The sequence below is a fragment of the Emys orbicularis genome, chromosome 16 (assembly GCF_028017835.1).
Source record: "Emys orbicularis isolate rEmyOrb1 chromosome 16, rEmyOrb1.hap1, whole genome shotgun sequence".
NCBI lineage: Eukaryota > Metazoa > Chordata > Testudines > Emydidae > Emys > Emys orbicularis.
In genome coordinates, this window is record NC_088698.1 from 12,892,028 (window position 1) to 12,911,369 (window position 19,342).

The 19,342-nt window shown below is 45.7% G+C and overlaps 1 protein-coding gene across 1 annotated transcript in view; it reads left to right on the forward strand.

The window, feature by feature from the left end:
* The first annotated feature begins 3,574 nt into the window (after nucleotides 1–3,574).
* UPB1 (beta-ureidopropionase 1) overlaps nucleotides 3,575–19,342 on the forward strand; it is a 36,136-nt gene continuing 20,368 nt past the window's right edge. Inside the window, exons 1-6 of the mRNA XM_065417873.1 lie at nucleotides 3,575–3,675; nucleotides 4,013–4,184; nucleotides 7,099–7,186; nucleotides 8,266–8,360; nucleotides 14,869–15,030; nucleotides 18,924–19,093. Coding sequence (XP_065273945.1) covers nucleotides 3,575–3,675; nucleotides 4,013–4,184; nucleotides 7,099–7,186; nucleotides 8,266–8,360; nucleotides 14,869–15,030; nucleotides 18,924–19,093 — 788 coding nt within the window. The remainder of the gene's footprint in view (nucleotides 3,676–4,012; nucleotides 4,185–7,098; nucleotides 7,187–8,265; nucleotides 8,361–14,868; nucleotides 15,031–18,923; nucleotides 19,094–19,342) is intronic.

A 19,342-nucleotide genomic window follows, 5' to 3' on the forward strand; every position in this document is an offset into this window, starting at 1 on the left:
CCAACACTAGTCTGAACTGAATGCAAATAAAGGGTTGTGGGGACATCAGAAAGAAACTAACAGAGAAAAACAGCTTGGGGGAGAGAATCGTATCTGGTGGTACAGATCAAAGATCTGGCTGAGTATATGTGGGCAATAGAGAAGACACTCAGGCAGCCTTCACTAAGGAAGTAAGAGGAAGACAGCAGTTGTGCTTCATGAAAAAGGGGTCTCAACCAGCTTTGGTTGAAAATGCTGAAGAGAACTTTGGGTGAGATTAGCCTCTAAAGAAGTTTAACTGTTACTTAAGTTTAGTCTCTAGAAAGCAAGTTATGATTTTGCTTTATATGTAGCCATTTGTTTGCAATATTCTTACTCACTATTATTTGAATCTCTGTTATGATAATATAGTTATAGTGAAAACAAGAATAAATTTAACTAAGCAAAGTGATAGTCCTAAACTGAATCTTACAAGCTTGAGTGTACTGTTCCTTTGGGAACAGCAGGCCTGATGATTGTGTGAGTGTTCAGTGGATAAGGGGCTGGATGCTGCAGAGAATGCTCTGAGTATTCAGGGGTTGGTGTGTGCCTATCACTACCTGTACAGAGAGAGCAAGGCCTGGAAAGTAGTGTTTTGCTGCTAGAGGCTGGTGGTTTCAGGGCACAGACCCACAACAGGCGCAGACCAAACTATTTTGTGCTAAGGGCAGGCAGTGGTGAGGTGCCTCACAACCCTGGGTACTATCACAGGAGAGCATATGGGGGGGATCTGCAAAGGCTGGCATTTCCAAATGCAGATGACCCCTGGATTCTTTTTGTTTAGATTAAAAGTTAATATAAGTTACTCTTCCCTTGCAAATATTTAAAGAGCCTTAATATTTAACTAGTTAACATTTGCTATTATCAGGGTTTTCAAGTGCTGTGTGTTGCCATGTGTCACGGACTCACAGGTCATGCCCACTCTTGGCCCCATACAGTCCCTGAAGGGAACCCCTTTTAGTGTGACAGCCCTTTTCAGGGGTCCACTCTCTCTTGGGGGTTAAGCCCCTCCACCTCTTGGAACCACTCCTCTCTGAGCCTTTAGCATGCCTGTCTCTTGCCGTGGGCCCCTTCAGGGAGTCCACTTGCTCTGGAACCCCGGGGCCTCCACTCCCAGAGGGAATAATGCAACCCTGTTCTCTAGACCGGAGCGACTCTCATCCAGCGTAAAACAGGAGGGTTTACTGAGCGTCTGAACACAGCATAGGAAACTCTCAGGGGCCTCAGGCCTGGCCTCCCTCAGCACAGTACATCTAAATCGCTCCTACATCCAGGTGGGCTCTCCTTCTTTCCCTCTCCAGCCCAGAGACCTCCTGCTTTCCAACGGGGCATCTGATATCACCTGCCCCCAAGCTCCGCCTCTGTTCTTTGTCTTCTGTCCAGGTAAACAGGGTCGCCTGGGCCTCCTCTCCTCTCAGCCATCCTTTGTTCACCACTGGCTGGAACGAGCTGGTCAGGTCACTGGGGTCCTCTCTCTGCAGCCCATTGTCCTCCCATTGGCCAGAACCAGCTGTGTCATCCAAGCTGGGCCTCCTGGTCAGTAGGTCACCAGTCACTGGGGTATCCATTCTCCTGGCCATTGGCTGGGGTCCCAAGTTCCGTCGCTGGGCCTCTGTAGCAACAAACTTCCTCTCCCATCACCTCATTAAACCAGTAACACACAGGGAAACTGAGTCCCACCCCCTCTGCATGCAAACCCCTGAAAAAAACAAGAAAATCCCCCACTTCGTCACACCATGTCTTGTAGGAGACTTAAAGAAAAGACTCTAAAAGTCATAGTTTTGATCTATTAAGACATTTGTAACAGTCACTGGACTCTGTAATCAGTCTTCTCATGGGAACAAAATGCTTACACATAATTCATTTCACAATAATACCGCGAAGCAGAAAGCATAGCCAGTAGTTATTGACTCTGGTGGGAATAATGAGGTTTAAACAGGATGGCCTCTTGGTACTTACTAAAGGAACTATCCTTTATTCATACCCACTGTTCCTTGTCCCAGATTGGTGTTTAAATGGAGGCTGGTACATTGCCTCCTTATTTTGTCTGAGCTGTCCTTTGTGTGGTAGATTGATTCTCTCTGGCTCTGGGATGATTTTCCAGTGATAACCTGGGGCTCAAAGCCAAGTTGAGGACTAGGTTAATCATTACTGTTTCTGGCTGCTGTGTGGTATCTTTTTGCTATTAAAAATGATACACATCATGAGATGCATGACATTTTGTGTAAACTGTGATACTCCCTCTTTTCCTCCCCTGCCCATACTGTGGCTTTGCTTACTGGGCATCTTAAAAGTTCCTAAATGTGTGTTATGCCCGTGTGCTGGTTCTAGGTTAGCCAGGGATTAGAGGCTGAGGGGGTCAGATGGGACCTTCGTGACCATCTTGTCTGACCTCCTGTATAACCCGGGTTATAGAACTTCCCCCCAAAATAGTGCCTAGAGCAGATCTTTTAGACAAACATCCTGGGCATGGCAGGGGCCGTCGCCCCTTAGTGATTCTAACAGGAACAGGGGGTAAGCGGCGGGTCTGCACGGCTCCAGGGGGTTGGTAGGAGATGCAACCATTCAGCGCTGGGGGCCGGTTCCAATCCAGTGCAGGCTGCTTTCTACTCAGCAACAGGCTAAGCCAGAGGGGCACATCCCAACCAGCCCTTGGTGAGTGGCCACAAAGGGGTGTACAGGCCAGGGAGATGGATGGTGCCCCCACCTCACCCCTATGGTGGTGCTACCCCTAGGGCGCCGTGAGTGGCAGGTTGGCAGGGCCCTGGGGGCCAAGCTGGCACTGCTCCTGCCCAGGCTGCAGCCAGTGAGCGAACGTCCCTGTGACCCCACCAGGCCTCACACGTCCAACCCCACAGCAGGCCCCTCCCTAGCAGGGGAACGTGCCAAAATCCCTCTGAGGGGAAGAGGCGGGGGCGTGTCTCACGGTCCAAGGGTCCCATTTGGGGGGGCATGTCCAGGCTGGCTGCCAGGGGAGGGTAATGGTCACTTAGCCTCAAGAGGTGAAAGTAAGCTGGTACGCCCCAGTACGGCGAGGCGGCAATTTAAAGGGCCTGGGGCTCCCATCAGTGGCTGGAGTCCCAAGCCCTTTAAATTGCCGCCAGGGCCCCACTGCTGGAGCCCTGGGGTAGCGGCAGCAGGGCTCCGGGGGTAATTTAAAGGGCCGGGCTCCCACTGCCTCTACTGCCCTGGACCCTTTAAATAGCCGCCGCTACCCCAAGGCCCCAGGGGCTAGTTAAAGGGCTGGGGCAGTAGAAGCAGGGGAGCCCTGGGGTAGCAGCAGCAGCCGGGGGCTCCGGCAGCGGTTTAAAGGGGCTGGGGCAGTAGCGGCAGCAGAGCCCTGGGACCTTTACACCGCTGCCGTAGCCCCTGGCTGCTGCTACCCCGGTGGGGGGCCTGGCTCTGATCCCCGCCCCTTCCGGGGGCCAACCCCGGCCCCAACCCAGCCCCCTACAGGTAAGTCCCTATTTCTACTTTCACCCCTGCTCAGCCTGCCCGCTCCCTGCAGTCCGCTCAGCTGTCGGCCACCGCTGCCTCCCTCGTCCTCGGCGCCGCCATGGCGCGGGGTCTAGATTCGCTGGAGAAATGCCTGGAGCGGCACCTCCCCCCCGAGGAGCTCGGCGAAGTGAAGCGGATCCTCTACGGGAACCTGAGCAGGTGCGGGAGGACTACAGCTCCTAGCAGCCCCTGCGCCGGCGTTGCTGTGGGACTGAGGCGGCGGGGGGAAGGCTGTGGGGGGCGCCTTAGCTCGGGCGGCCTTGGGGGGGGGGGGGGTAACCTAGCCTAGGGGGCGTGGCCATTGCCGGAGGCCTTTGGGGCGCAGGTTCGCCCGAGGCGTGGCGCCCTTGCAGTGTCCCGCTGCTGTTGCCCGCCCTGGCGGTTGGCAGGCGCTCGGGCTGCCTGCGGGGGGGGGAAGGCGCCCCCCCCCTGTCCCGCTCGCGCCCCCCCCCCCTGTCCCGCTCGCGCCCTTGATTCCGCTCCTTTGCCGTTTCAGAAAACTTGCCTTGCCGGCTGCGGCTCTGTCGGCCGCGAGCCAGAGGGCGTTTGAGCTGCAGGGCTGTGGATTTGGAGCTGCGCCCGAGCAGCTGAGGCAGCCCCGTGTTGTTCGAGTGGGGCTGGTTCAGAATAAAATCCCCCTGCCCACAGACACGCCCGTGGCGGAACAGGTACAGTCACCGGCAAAGGGGGCTCTGGGTCAGCCGGCTACAGCTCGTCTGTTGGATCAACTCCTGTCACATGAGCCTGGCAGCTTCAATTCCTAAAACTCGGACACTGAAATCAGGGACTCTTGAGCGCCTGTCTTCACTACCGCCCCACATTGGCACAGCTGCCATGTCTGGTAAAGACACACTGTGTGGCAGGAGAGTGCTCTCCCATGGAGGTAATTGCTCCACCCCAATCATACAATATTAGGGTAGGAAGGGACCTCAGGAGGTATCTAGTCCAACCCCCTGCTCAAAGCAGCATCAATCCCCAGACAGATTTTTACCCCAGTTCCCTAGAGAAGTGGAAGCTATGTCGGCGGGAGCTAGGTTTGCCAACTTTGGTTGGTCCTGTTCCTGGAGGTTTTGTGACGTAACATAATCTTTTAATTAAAGATTAATCTTTAATTCCTGGAGACTCCAGGACAATCTTGGAGGGTTGGCAACCCTAGAGGAGAGCATCACATCACACCCCTGAGCAGTGTAAATTATGACTGTAAAAAGTGGTAGTGTAAACAAGCTGTTAGACTGAGAGGCTGGTCTTGTGTCTCATTACAACAGTATGTAATCTCTTAACACTTCTTTGTCCAGTGATTGCAGAGGTGATAATTGTGCACATCATCCTGAATGGTCTCTTGCAACATGCGTTAACTCCTCATATTTATCAGTCTGTTCCGCCTTGTACTGAGCTGTGACACTCTGAGCTGAGGTCTATGTTACAGACCTATATCGGTATAACTACGTTGCTTAGGGGTGTGAAAATCCACACCCTTGAGTGATACTGATCTACAGTCCCCCCCCCCCCCCCCCTGTAGACAGTACTGTGTTGACGGAAGAGCTTCTCAAGGAGGTGGATTAACTACGCTGCTCTCTCGTAGGCGTAGGAACATCTTCACTAAAATGCTACCGCGGCATAGCTGAATTACTGTACGGGAGAACAAGCCCTGAGTACCTTTCCCAGACCTCTGCATCTCTCAAAGCTTGTCTCATTCACCAACAGAAGTTGTTCCAGTAAAAGATATTACCTCACCCTTGTCTTTCACATGTCACACTATCAGTTGTGCATTTCTTGTGTTGTCCGCTATCAGTTTTAGGGCCTATGTTAACTAATGGCCTTGGATTTGACTTGTTGAATGGTAAATTGCCAAGAAGTCTTGTGACTCAAAGTAGAACACGCAGCTCCATCAGAAAATCTCATTTCTATTGTTTACTTATTGATTCGCCCAACCTATTTGTAGTTTTCTTGAAGCTAAATATTTAGTTGTTGGCTTTCTAAGCTAAAAGCCTTTACCTGTCAAATGAACCAGAAAAGTCTCATGTTCAGAGAATTGAAGTCGATGATTGCAGAATGCAGGGTTGGTGATTTGTGTAAATTCTACACTCTAAAACTCTTTATACCGCAGTAAGTCAAAGGTCTGAGGGGAGTCTTTCACCAAATGAACACCGGCGTGTCTGTGATACAAGATGCACACCTTCAGGTGCAAGTTTTATGTAAATCTATAAAGTCTTTTTAAAAGCAAAATGAAAGTGAATTTCACATTTGTGAAATATGCTGGACTGATAGTCCGGTTTATCCACAGGGCAGAAAGTTCACTCAGACACTGTGTTTTGGAGAGAGAGAAAGTAGCTCATTCTCTGTGTTAGTCAAGTTCTTCCTTTATCTGTGCGGTCTGCCAAAAAGAGTGCCAGTTGCTGCCATTTGTTATGTGGATGCCTCTCCACTAGAAACTGGCCCGAGACCACCAAGTCATTTTGCATAACGCTACACAGCTGTTCTATCTGTTTGGTCGGTATCAGTCTGGGTTGGATTTGAGATGGATATATATATGTGTGTGTGTGTGTGTATGAATGGCTCCAAATCTCATTGCCACTGCCCCTATGCCTCCTTGTAACTAGAGTTCTCCAGTGAGAAGAGTTCCTGTGTAAAGTTTTTTAACTAATTAAAGAAAAATACAAACTGTCCATCACTGGTGCACTGCTTGGTTCTTCTTAGGGATGCACTAAAACATGCTTTGAGGGTAATAACATGTATATTGCTGATTGAAGCATGTTTACTAACTCTGTGTGTGTGCGCATGCGCATTTCAAGCCTCAGAGCATGAGCTTCTCTCATTAGACCCAGAGCATATGCCAAAAGGAGGAGCTTGTCTGCATTTCAGAAGTAGCCAGTCCATGGCCATCCCTGCCCCCGATCATCCCATCTCTCCTTTATCCAAACATAAGCAACTGTCCCACGGATAACCATAGGGCCGATGGCCTAACTTCTAGTCAAAGAACTTCTGGTCGAAGTTGTCAGATGTATGGGGCTCAAGAGTGAAGCAACATACTGCTCCAACAAGCATTTTGTCAGTTCACAACTCTGCTAGCTCCAGGGCTGGTATTTTAGGGGAAGTTCTGGAATCTACATGTGCTTGTAGGATGTACAGCTCTCTCTAACCTCTGGTGGTGGTATGCTTACTCATTCACATTGCTAAGTGTCACATCTCAAAACCGCATCAGCAAGGTTTTTTGTGTGTGGCTCTTTTAAGGTTTATAGATCTCTAATGCACATGTAGGGACTAAAGGCCAGTTTTTTAACTGTATCTAGAATAGAATGCCTAAAGATGCAGATATGTGCTTTTGAAAATCCCATTAGGCACCTATCTGAATGTTTAGGCACCTAAATACCTTTAAAAATGCCCTAACTCTTTAGGGCCTAATTCTGCAACCATTGCTTGTGTTGAGCAGTAACTTACCCTAGAAGTATTCTCACTGAAATTAATGGGGTGAAGTGCCAAGCAAGGTACTACTTAGTGTGAAAGGTGGCAGAACCAAAACCTTAATGTTACAAGTGAATTATGATGTATGAGTTTTTATAGAGTCAAATTTCTTACAACCAGGTGGCTGCACTGCACAGGCGAATAGAGGAGATCGTGGAGGTGGCTGCAATGTGTGGGGTCAATGTGATCTGCTTTCAAGAGGCTTGGAGTGAGTATTTTCTGTAGCCTCCCCAAGTCCAGATTCTTTGCCTTTAAAATGCTTAAATTTCTGAAAATAGCCAATTCCTCTCCATTTAACAGGTACCCTATATTTAAAAAATGTTCCACCGCAACTATGAAACAGAGATTCCAGGATACAATCCACTGATCCTAATATTTATTTTCTGAAAGAAACTTAAAAGAATCCTTGTTAACAGAGCTGTGTGTAGGTCCCATGTAGGTCCGCAAAGGCAGGGCCTGCATCTCGGCGATGCTTTTAGTTATGCTTACTGTGTGTTCTTTCACCTGCTCTTCCCCTTTTCTTCCTTGGAAGTTTTGTTTGATTTAGGAAGATTCTCAATAGCAGAAAAATAATATTTAAATGAAAATGGAGGATGTGTGGGGTTAGGACTGTGGCCAAAACCAAAATTGAAGGACCTCTTGTGAGACTGTTGGGGGAAATACGTCTTAGTCATTAATTTGTAGGTTTCTTCCTCAGACACTCCTTCAGGGGATCCTCTGCCCCGTGTGAGATAGTGGGTAATCTTCCCCTCTCATTTCACCTATACTGACTTCACCCTCCTGATCTCTAATCATAACCACCTCTCTTCTGGCCAGCCAGTCCTCCCATTTCAAATTAGTAGGGACTCAGCCTGGCTTCTTAATTGAACAAATGTTGGCTGATGACAAGATGCTGTCTTTGCTCCATAGTGTTGAGTGATTGTGCGACACTTCTTGTCCTTCCTGGGCTGTGGAGTAAGAGGAATTTAGATCCTGGTCTGCTGCATATAGAGCACTGGAACTATATGTGGCTGGTCTTGTCACGGTGTCTCTGTGAGAATGCAGCCTAGAAAATCTAAAGTTTAGAGACCCCTAAATGACACATTCTCAAGAATCAAACTCCTTTGTACAGGGAGAAGGAGATGGCAGTACCATACTCAGATGTGGTAATTATTTCTCAGTTTTCACAAAAGCAACTTCTGAACACATTTCATTGACCTGTTTTATATGAGTAAAGCAGAACCCATCCCATACCAGTTCAGTGACCTGAAGCCTTTGTATTGACTTCTCATGTTGGTATTTTTCTAGCTATGCCCTTTGCATTCTGTACAAGAGAGAAGCTTCCATGGACTGAATTTGCTGAGTCAGCAGAGGATGGTCTGACAACAAGGTTCTGCCAGAAGGTAAAAAGCTGAATTCATACCATTGTGTAGTGATCACTTTTTGTATATCAGTCTTATATGTTGTAAGAATTAAAGAACCAAAAATAATTTTCCAGCACATTCAAAGCATGTATTGTGAGAGCTAGTGAAAATGCAAATGGACAACAACACGTGCAATATGAAACAGTTTTAAAAAAATCTTACTTTACCCTTATATAGTGCCTTTTACCCTGTAGGATATGTGAGACTTCCTATCCTGATTTTTTCCATATTTTTACAAGAAGAAAATAAGCTTCACAGCCAGTCACCTTTAAATTCTAGTCAAGAAATTCCTTTTGAATGGAACAGACTATGCATTAGCAAAGCATTACACAAAGAATATTAACTGATGAGTTAACTAATGTTCTGAACAGGAAACACTTTCATATGATTTTTCTACATCCTTCTTCTGACATGTAACACAGAATGCTGCTTTCTGTGCACCAGAGGTGACCTTTTATTAGCTGGCAGTCATTCGGCCAGGGATCGCTAAGTGAAAGAGTGATTGTGGGATAATTTTCACTTTCTGCCATCTTAAATAGTCTACAGCTCTTTTGTTTTATAAGGGACGTTGTATTTTTCTCTATTAAATGATTCACTGACATGATCAGGTTTGTTGTGGGCCTGAATCTATCCAGATGTGATCTGACCTACTAAGCATGTATGTGTAATGACCTTACAGCTTCAGTCTGACCTAGGCCAAGTGTGGGACACTTCTCAATGTGGGGTTAATGACCTAAGGGCAGATCCTGCAAGAAATATTCAGACTTATGGAAAAGTAAAATGACATGAGGGGAAAGAAGAGGAAAATGTCATTTAACCAAAGATTAAATAACTTATCAGTACTAAAATTTAGTGCAAAATATTCTTGCTAGAATATTAAAAGGTACTGTGATGCTATGATTCCTGTGGATAAGGCAGCACCTATACTTTTTAACTTAAATGCATTTACATGTGTGGATCCACTACATACTGTATAACTACAGTAACTTGTTGATCAAAGGCTTTCTTATATTTGATCTATTGCAATAAAGAGCAATTTAGGCACAGGAACCAGCAAACAGAGCTGTAAACAGGGGAGTGGGAGTTCTTAAGGGGAGTTTGGGGGGAAGACTAGGAAAACCAGGCAGAGGAACAGACAGGCTAGTGAAGGGAGTGTGTGGTGTTCTGGCAGTGTTGTGGTGCTCGTGGGGGGTTTGTTTTGCTGTGGGTGGTGGTGGTTTGGTTTGTGTTTCCCGGACTAACAGGACTTAGGTGGGAAGGCTATGACAGATACAGAGGCAGCAGTGGTAGTGACCCAAGCAGTGGAAGACACAATGAAGATGACTGGATGTGGAAGCTGTGGTATCCACATGATCCTGGAGGGGGTACCTGAAAAGAGTTTTGTCTGCATGAAGTGTCGCTTGATAGAGCTGATGGAAGAAAAGATCTGAGGATTGGAGATGCAGGTGGAAACTCTGGTTGAGTTTAGAAGGGGGTTCGAGCAGATGATGGAGCAAAGACATGAGGAGGCTGAAGGGAAAAGCTCAGACTTGCAGATGGAAGCAGGACCAAAGAACTCTGAGGGGAGACTGCTGGGTGAGGAAAGTGGACAGTGGAAGCATGTGACTAAGAGAACCAGGCAGAGGAAAAGATGGGCTAGTGAAGGAGAAATAGAGCTCAGGAACAGGTTTGTGGAATTGGAAAATGAAGAAGGGGCACAGCAGATGGTCACTGAAGGTGAGAGGGCAAGGAAGAAGAGCGAGCAGCTAGTTCTGTAGAAAGAGGGGAAGAGTCAATGGAGATAACAACACCAAATATGAGCCCCAGGAGGATACAGGCTGGGTTACAAAGGATTGCAAGGGAGAATAGAAATCAAGAGGACTTGCAGCCAGAGGGAACAGGGGATAGACCAGAGAATCGCACCATCACCAGGAAAAGGCAGGTCTACATTACTGGGGACTCCTTACTGAGAAGAATGGATAGGCCTGTAACCAGAGCTGATCCAGAGAACAGAAGGGTGTGTTTTCTGCCGGGTACTAAGATACGGGATGTGGACCTGAAGCTGAAGGGGATCCTAACGGGAGCGGGAAAGAATCCACTGATTGTCCTTCATGTGGGAACAAATGATACAGCTAGATTCTCACTGGAACGTATCAAGAGAGACTATACCGGGCTGGGGAAGACGCTTAAGGAAATCGAGGCTCAGGTGATCTTCAGTGGGATTCTCCCTGTTCCTAGAGAAGGATAACAAAGTTGTGACAAGATTATGATGATCAACAGATGGCTCAGACAGTGGTGCTATAAGGAGGGCTTTGGGATCTGTGTCTAAGGTTTTTGATTTCAAAAGGGCAAGCTTTAGAAAATTAAGGAAATTAGTTAGGGAAGTGGATTGGACTGAAGAACTTGGGGATCTAAAGGCAGAGGAGGCCTGGAGTTACTTCAAGTCAAAGTTGCAGAAACTATCAGAAGCCTGCATACCAAGAAAGGGGAAAAAATTCATAGGCAGGAGTTGTAGACCAAGCTGGATGAGCAAGCATCTCAGAGAGGTGATTAAGAAAAAGCAGAAAGCCTACAAGGAGTGGAAGATGGGTGGGATCAGCAAGGAAAGCTACCTTATTGGGGTCAGAACATGTAGGGATAAAGTGAGAGAGGCCAAAAGCCATGTAGAGTTGGACTTTGCAAAGGGAATTAAAACCAATAGTAGGTTCTATAGCCATATAAATAAGAAGAAAACAAAGAAAGAAGAAGTGAGACCGCTAAACACCGAGGATGGAGTGGAGGTTAAGGATAATCTAGGCATGGCCCAATATCTAAACAAATACTTTGCCTCAGTCTTTAATGAGGCTAATGAGGAGCTTAGGGATAATGGCAGGATGACAAATGGGAATGAGGATATGGAGATAGATATTACCACATCCGTGGTAGAAGCCAAACTCGAACAGCTTAATGGGACTAAATTGGGGGGCCCAGATAATCTTCATTCAAGAATATTAAAGGAACTGGCACATGAAATTGCAAGCCCATTAGCAAGAATTTTTAATGAATTTGTAAACTCAGGGGTTGTACCATATGACTGGAGAATTGCTAACATAGTTCCTATTTTTAAGAAAGGGAAAAAAAGTGATCCGGGTAACTACAGGCCTGTTAGTTTGACATCTGTAGCATGCAAGGTCTTAGAAAATTTTTTGAAGGAGAAAGTAGTTAAGGACATTGAGGTCAGTGGTAAATGGAACAAAATACAACATGGTTTTACAAAAGGTAGATCGTGCCAAACCAACCTGATCTCCTTCTTTGAGAAGGTAACAGATTTTTTAAACAAAGGAAACGCAGTGGATATAATTTACCTCGATTTCAGTAAGGCATTTGATATGGTTCCACATGGGGAATTATTAGTTAAATTGGAAAAGCTGGGGATCAGTATGAAAATTGAAAGGTGGATAAGGAACTGGTTAAAGGGGAGACTACAGCGGGTCATACTGAAAGGTGAACTGTCAGGCTGGAGGGAGGTTACTAGTGGAGTTCCTCAGGGATTGGTTTTGGGAGCAATCTTATTTGATCTTTATTACTGACTTTGGCACGAAAAGTAGGAGTGTGCTAATAAAGTTTGCGGATGACACAAAGCTGAGAGGTATTGCCAATACAGAGAAGGACCGGGATGATATACAGGAAGATCTGGATGACCTTGTAAACTGGAGTAATAGTAATAGGATGAAATTTAATAGTGAAAAGTGCAAGGTCATGCGTTTGGGATTAATAATAAGAATTTTTGTTAAGCTGGGGACTCATCAGTTGGAAGTAACAGAGGAGGAGAAGGACCTCAGAGTATTGGTTGATCACAGGATGACTATGAGCCGCCAATGTGATATTGCCATGAAAAAAGCTAATGCGGTCTTGGGATGCATCAGGCAAGGTATTTCCAGTAGAGGTAAGGAGGTGTTAGTACCGTTATACAAGGCACTGGTGAGACCTCATCTGGAATACTGTGTGCAGTTCTGGTCTCCCATGTTTAAGAAGGATGAATTCAAACTGGAACAGGTACAGAAAAGGGCTACTAGGATGATCTGAGGAATGGAAAACCTGTCTTATGAAAGGAGACTCAAAGAGCTTGGCTTGTTTAGCCTAATCAAAAGAAGGCTGAGGGGAGATATGATTGTTCTCTATAAATATGTCAGAGGAATAAATACCAGGGAGGGAGAGGAATTATTTAAGCTCAGTACCAATGTGGACACCAGAACAAATGGATAGAAACTGGCCATCAGGAAGTTTAGACTTGAAATTAGACGAAGGTTTCTAACCATCAGAGGAGTGAAGTTCTGGAACAGCCTTCCAAGGGGAGCAGTGGGGACAAAAGACATATCTGGCTTCAAGACTAAGCTTGATAAGAGTATGGAGGGGATGGTATGATGGGATAGCCTAATTTTGGCAATTAATGGATCTTTGACTGTTAGCGGTAAATATGCCCAATGGCCTGTGATGGGATGTTAGATGGGGTGGGATCTGAGTTACTACAGAGAATTCTTTCCTGGGTGTCTGGCTGGTGAATCTTGCCCACATGCTCAGGGTTTAGCTGATTGCCATATTTGGGGTTGGGAGGGAATTTTCCTCCAGGGCAGATTGGCAGAGGCCCTGGGGGGGTTTCGCCTTCCTCTGCAGCGTGGGGCAGCAATCCTCACTTGCTGGAGGATTCTCTGCACCTTGAAGTCTTTAAACCATGATTTGAGGACTACAATAACTCAGACATAGGTTAGGGGTTTATAGGCTGACCAGATAGCAAGTGTGAAAAATCGGGACAGGGGGTGGGAGGTAATAGGTGCCTATGTGAGAAAAAGACCCCAAAATCGGGACTGTCCCTATAAAATTGGGACATCTGGTCACCCTAGGGGTTTATTACAGGAGTGGGTAGGTGAGATTCTGTGGCCTGCGTTATGCAGGAGGTCAGACTAGACGATCATAATGGTCCCTTCTGACCTTAAAGTCTACGAGTCTAATTTAAATTCCTATTCAAAAAAGGATTTGCTCTTGGTGCACAGTGCCACGGTTCTATACCTAGCATAATTGGGGATCATCAAATTGTGTAATGTCTTTCTGCTGTGTTACTAACACTAAATTTAATGGAAGGAAGAATACAAGGACAAACAATGCTTAAATGATGAGCAGCCAGTAGAATCCGGGACTAAGGCCTGGTCTACACTAACCCCCCAATTCGAACTAAGGTACGCAATTTCAGCTACGTGAATAACATAGCTGAAGTCGACGTACCTTAGTTCGAACTTACCGTGGTCCAGATGCGGCAGGCAGGCTTCCCCGTCGACTCCGCGTACTGCTCTCGCCGAGCAGGATTACCGGAGTCGACGGCGAGCACTTCTGGGTTCGATTTATCGCGTCCAGACAAGACGCGATAAATCGAACCCGGAAGTTCGATTCCCAGCCGCCGAACTACCGCGTAAGTGTAGCCAAGCCCTTAGTTCTAGAGAGTGATTCCTGAGACATCCTTGGAAGACTCTGCCTTGCCTGAATCCTTTTGTTCCCAACTGTTGGAGTTCAGTTTCATGTGCCTCTGTATTGGTGCTGAAGAGAACCTGAATGCTTTATCCCATAGCTAAAAGCCAAACATGAGATGCTTTGCAAAGAGAATAAAAATGACTAGTAGGTCCAGACTGATATAATAAATGTCTGCATAGAGTTGTCCACTTTCCATACTGTGACTTCACATGTCAGGCATTCGCAGGAAGGCCTTAGCAAATGCATTCATTAATCCTTTGCTCCGGTTCTTTGTAGAAGGCATCAGGAATCAGCCCCAGGGTTTATGGGAAGCTTTAAAATCGGAGGCTCAGACGCAAGTTGTTAAGTAGAGCTGGTCAAAAATTCTGAGGAGAAACATTTTTTCAGTGGAAAATGGCTATTTGAATGAAAGGAGAATTTTCTTGGAAAATTTGTCACTGGAAAATAAGGGTAAAACAAACATTGAAAAAAATTTCAGTTTTCTGTTTTGTTTTTTTGTTGAAAAACTGATTTATTATTTTTCAGAAAATAAAAAATGTTCTTTTAAGCATGTCCCATATTTTTATTTTTTTTACCTTTTTCTACCAGCTCTTGTTACGCAAATCCACTAAGCAATGTACCAGAATGAAGGAACGAGAGCAGGATTACACCCTCTCCCCCTGCTTATTTCTCAGCAGTTCCTTATGCTCCTTTTGGGTGTGGGTGGATCTGGCCTACAGGTTAAAAACTGCTGCTACAGCAGAACTCATCTAACTGGAACTCGATGCTTCTGCTAGAAGGATTCAGACTGGAAAGTTTTCAGTGAGGTATCCCTCTCTGAACAAGAAAAAGGTTGTAACACTAGAGTTCCAGTACATCATATATTCATCACTAGTGCTTAGCTGAGGTCAGAATAATGCACAGAATGAAAACCTCTCCTGTATTCTACTTTGAGGGGAAAAAGATGAAAACAGAGTTAATCATAACAGGCTTTTCTGTAATAGAGATTTTCTATTCATTTCTATAGCTGGCAAAGAAGCACAATATGGTTGTGGTGTCTCCAATTCTGGAGAGAGATGATGTACATGGAGGAACTTTGTGGAACACTGCAGTGGTGATTTCAAACTCTGGATCTGTCCTTGGGAAGAGCAGGAAAAATCACATTCCAAGGATTGGAGATTTCAATGAGGTGAGATGTAGCATTGCTTATAATAAACTGTCCTCACTTTGTAGCTCTTGCTTGTCTCTGTATGGTAGAGTGTTGGAAAGTGTAGCTGCATAACTGTCCTGTCCATTTTGTCAAGGTAGAATTGTGTGGCTATGATGATGCCACTGAGGGGTTTCTGGTGCGCTCATAAATCACAAGCATGGAATATGATGCCACCAGAATCCCCAAGATGCTATTGTAGCTTTGATTTATTTTAAGTTATTTTCTTTGTTTTATAGTATTTCCCCAAAATAATCTGCTCCTCTCTATAGGTTATCAACCCAATGGGCTTTTCTATACAAAGCAACTTCACACACAGGGGGAGGGTTAGCTCAGTGGTTTGAGCATTGGCCTGCTAAACCCAGGGTTGTGAGTTCAGTCCTTGAGGGGGCCACTTAGGGATCTGGGGCAAAATCAGTACTTGGTCCTGCTAGTGAAGGCAGGGGGCTGGACTCAATGACCTTTCGTCCCTTCCAGTTCTAGGAGATAGGATATCTCCATTAATTTATTTATTTAAATATTGAGGAGCTTTATAAAAATTGTGTAATTCATAGCTATGGTGTGTCAGTTGTCGGGCACTGATGAAGTCATACTCCTGGTGAATTTCTTGTAAGCTGACGAGCCTTGTATTATATGGTTCAGGGATGAACTGTACCTGTGATCTCTTTGTATCTCTCCATGGGCGCTTCTTTCAGGTGACAGGCCTATACCTGCACTTCTCTAAGTAAAATCCTGCAATTCATCCCACTTTTGACTGGACCACGAGTTTACAGCACCTTTATTTACAAACCATATTACCTCCAGCAGAGCCAACTGGGTTTGACCCCGATCCAGAATTCTCTCAGGGAGCTGTAAATGCAATGACAGAGAGCAGCTTGTTCAAAACAGAGTATGATTTATTTATCTGTAGGAACATCACAAGCAGAGAGAAAAGGGTTAAAAATAACAAATGCCTAAATGCATATTGTCTTACCTAAACCTAACCTTTCCTTGCTAGTTTAAATAGATTCTGCTTAACCCAGGCAGCCCCAAAGCATTGGGTTGCACGAAGCAGGCTGCACCCCTGCAACTATTGCCTCTCTCATAGTCAGCCCTCCCGCACCATCCCGTCAGCATGCTGTGTCCCTCAAGATCCAAGCTGCCTTTTATCCATTTCAAAGTTCCTTTGTTTGAAATTTCCCACCCAGAGATCTCCTGATGTTTCAAGCCAAGCCCCTGGAGCTGATGAAACTGGTGTATGCATTTCTCCAGAGCGGGTTGGAGGTAGCCTTCATACAGTGGATTCATAGTATTGTCTGAGCACCAGGCAACTGACTTCTGTCTTCAGTGATTGTTTCAGGTTCCTGAAAGATTTAACCCTTAGCTGCCTTTTAGCCAGCACTACAGTAACCATGAAATACTCCCCCTTCCACACACACACACACACTCACTCACTCACTCACTCACTCACTCACTCACAAAAATTAATACACATACCTTCCAGGTTCTTCACACCTTATTTAACAGTTAAATCCATACATAATAAATACCATGTTCATACTGTATGGGCCTAGAACACTCAGAGGTTCCCAAACTGTGGTCTGTGCAGCACTTGCTGGTTGCATGTTTCTCTTCGTTTCCAGCTGTGAAACTGCAATGAAAGGCAGCTAAACTATATATATATATATATATATATATATATATATATATATATATATATATATATATATATATATATATATATATATAATATAAATATAAAAAGTACTTCCACTTTTCTATTCATGCAATTGCTGCAGTTGCCACAGGGATGTTATGTGATCACCAGTGGGAGGTGGTCCATGTGATCATGAGTGCCAGGAGAAGCATCAAAACAATCGATTAACATATTTAAACAATTTGACAATTCCTACTCTATCAGCTTCACTGTAAAGGGTAAGAACACCCCACCTTGTTAAAAAGTGTTGATCCTGCTTGTTAGGGGTTAAGGATATTCTGCTGGTGACTTGTTACTCTGCCTGGATATAACAGAGGTGGTCCTGGCTCTCTGAAAAGAGAGAGACAGACAGACCTGGGGTGAGGGCTGAGCAGCTCAGACTAGGAAGAAGGATTATTCCGATCTTTATTAACTGAGAAAACAACAATAAAGTAACAAAACCCAGACCTGAGGAGGGCAGTGAGTTGGACTTCTCAGACTGGGTGGACTGTCTCTGTGGAGCAGGTTGGGAGATCTGCCAGCTTGCAATCATCCATGGCAAATCAATGAGAACTAAATGTAAAGGGGAAAAAGATTGGTTTCTAACCTTTTCAGCCCTGTGTGGGAGGGTGTATAAATAAACAAAAATCAATCCTCCTTGAGACATCAGTTAGTTGCTGTGGAGATGATTATGACCTCTGGTGAGGAATAAAAAGCAAGAGCTGATGAATTCCCTCAAGCAATAACAATCTTGTTTTTCTTCTCCAATCATAGTAGAAAAAACAGAGGACTGAGAAATAAAAATAAATTAAAAAGATACAAAATAGGCAGATCTGTTTTGAAATAGAATTATTTATTAGAACATAACTGCCATGCTGGTCCATCTAGCCCAATATCCTGTCTCTGACAGTGGCTAGTACTAGAGCTTCAAGGGGAATTTGGGAATGATTCACCTTGTCTTCCACTCTTGGCTTCTGGCAGTCAAAGGTTTAGGGTTGCCTGGAGCATGAGGTTGCATCCCTGCCCATCTTGGCTAATAGCCATTGAGGGACCTATCCTCCAGGAATTTCTCTAAGTCTTTTTTGAACCCAGTTATCTTTTTTTGTCTTCACAACATCCCCTTGCAATGAGTTCCACAGGTTGACTGCATTGTGTGAAGAAGTACTTATGTTTGTTTTAAACCTGCTGCCTATTAATTTTTTGCTCTTACCATTTTGGCATGGAGGGTAGGGTGATCAGGTTATAAAGTCTGTAGAGAATGCAGTATTGCTACAGGAACATGTGAAAAAGCCAGGTGGCACAGCACTTATGTCCAGCAGTGAGTAAAGAGAAGTAGAAATGGAACTGGAATTTAATCTCTACAGCTCAAGAGAGCCATTTCTGTTGGATCTGTACATACAATGCAGGTATTTAGTGGCTGAGGGGTGTTGTCTTTTCACATACTGTTTGTGCCTCCGAGAACTAGTGAATTTTAAAGGATGGTAGTGGGGGGTGGGTGAACTTGGAGACAATACCTGAAGACACCTGTGTGACAAAGTGGGACTGTTCTTAACGTTTCCTCTGAATACTGTGTGGGTGCCTCAGTTTCCCCCATGCATTTCTTAAGTCTCCAGTGTGCATAAATGGCCGACACTTTGTATCCTGGCAACAAATGGCTGGGGCCCTTCCCCTCTGCAAGGGGATAGCTAAAGGTGAACAAAGAGCTCCGGTGACCTCCTGGCCCAGGAAAGAGACAAAGGCCAGAAAGGAGGGGCTGGAGGGGGTTTCAGTTTGGGGCTGGCTGAGTGAGTGCAGACGGGGTTGTCTGGCTCGCTGGGCCCCAGAATGGACCTGGCTGAGGGATCCCGTTCTCTGTACCTACAAGCTCTGTTTTAGACCATGTTCCTGTCATCTAATAAACCTCTGTTTTACTGGTTGGCTGAGAGTCACGTCTGACTGCGAAGTTGGGGGTGCGTGCAGGACCCTCTGGCTTCCCCAGGACCCTGCCTGGGTGAACTCGCTGTGGGAAGCGCACGGAGGGGCATATGCTGAATGCTCCAAGGTCAGACCCAGGAGGTGAAGCCGTGTGAGCTTCTTGCCCTGAAGACAGTCTGCTCCGAGGGAGAGGAGGCTCCCCGAAGTCCTGACTGGCTTTGTGGGGAGCAGTTCCAGAGCATCGCCCGGGGACTCGGTGACAACCTGCTTGTGTTTTTTTTCCTAGTCTACTTACTATATGGAGGGCAACACAGGGCACCCTGTGTTCCAGACTCCGTTTGGAAGGATTGCTGTGAATATCTGTTTTGGGCGCCATCACCCCCTGAACTGGCTCATGTACAGTCTAAATGGAGCAGAGATTATCTTTAACCCTTCAGCTACTACTGGAGAACTCAGGTAAAGTACAAACAACTTGTGGGCTGTCCATTGCTTGGGATGAGCTGTATTGTGGAGTGAAATACCTGCGCGTCCCATGTTTCCTGAAAGAGGAAAACCATACTTGTTTTTCCTAAATGTTTCTTTTGGACAGCAACATTTTAAAAATGTTTTGAATTCCACTTAATTTTTTTTGTGGGGGAGGATATCAGTTTGGAGTGGCTCACAACGGTGAGTGCCTACAACAGGGCAGACTGTCAAAAGCAGGGC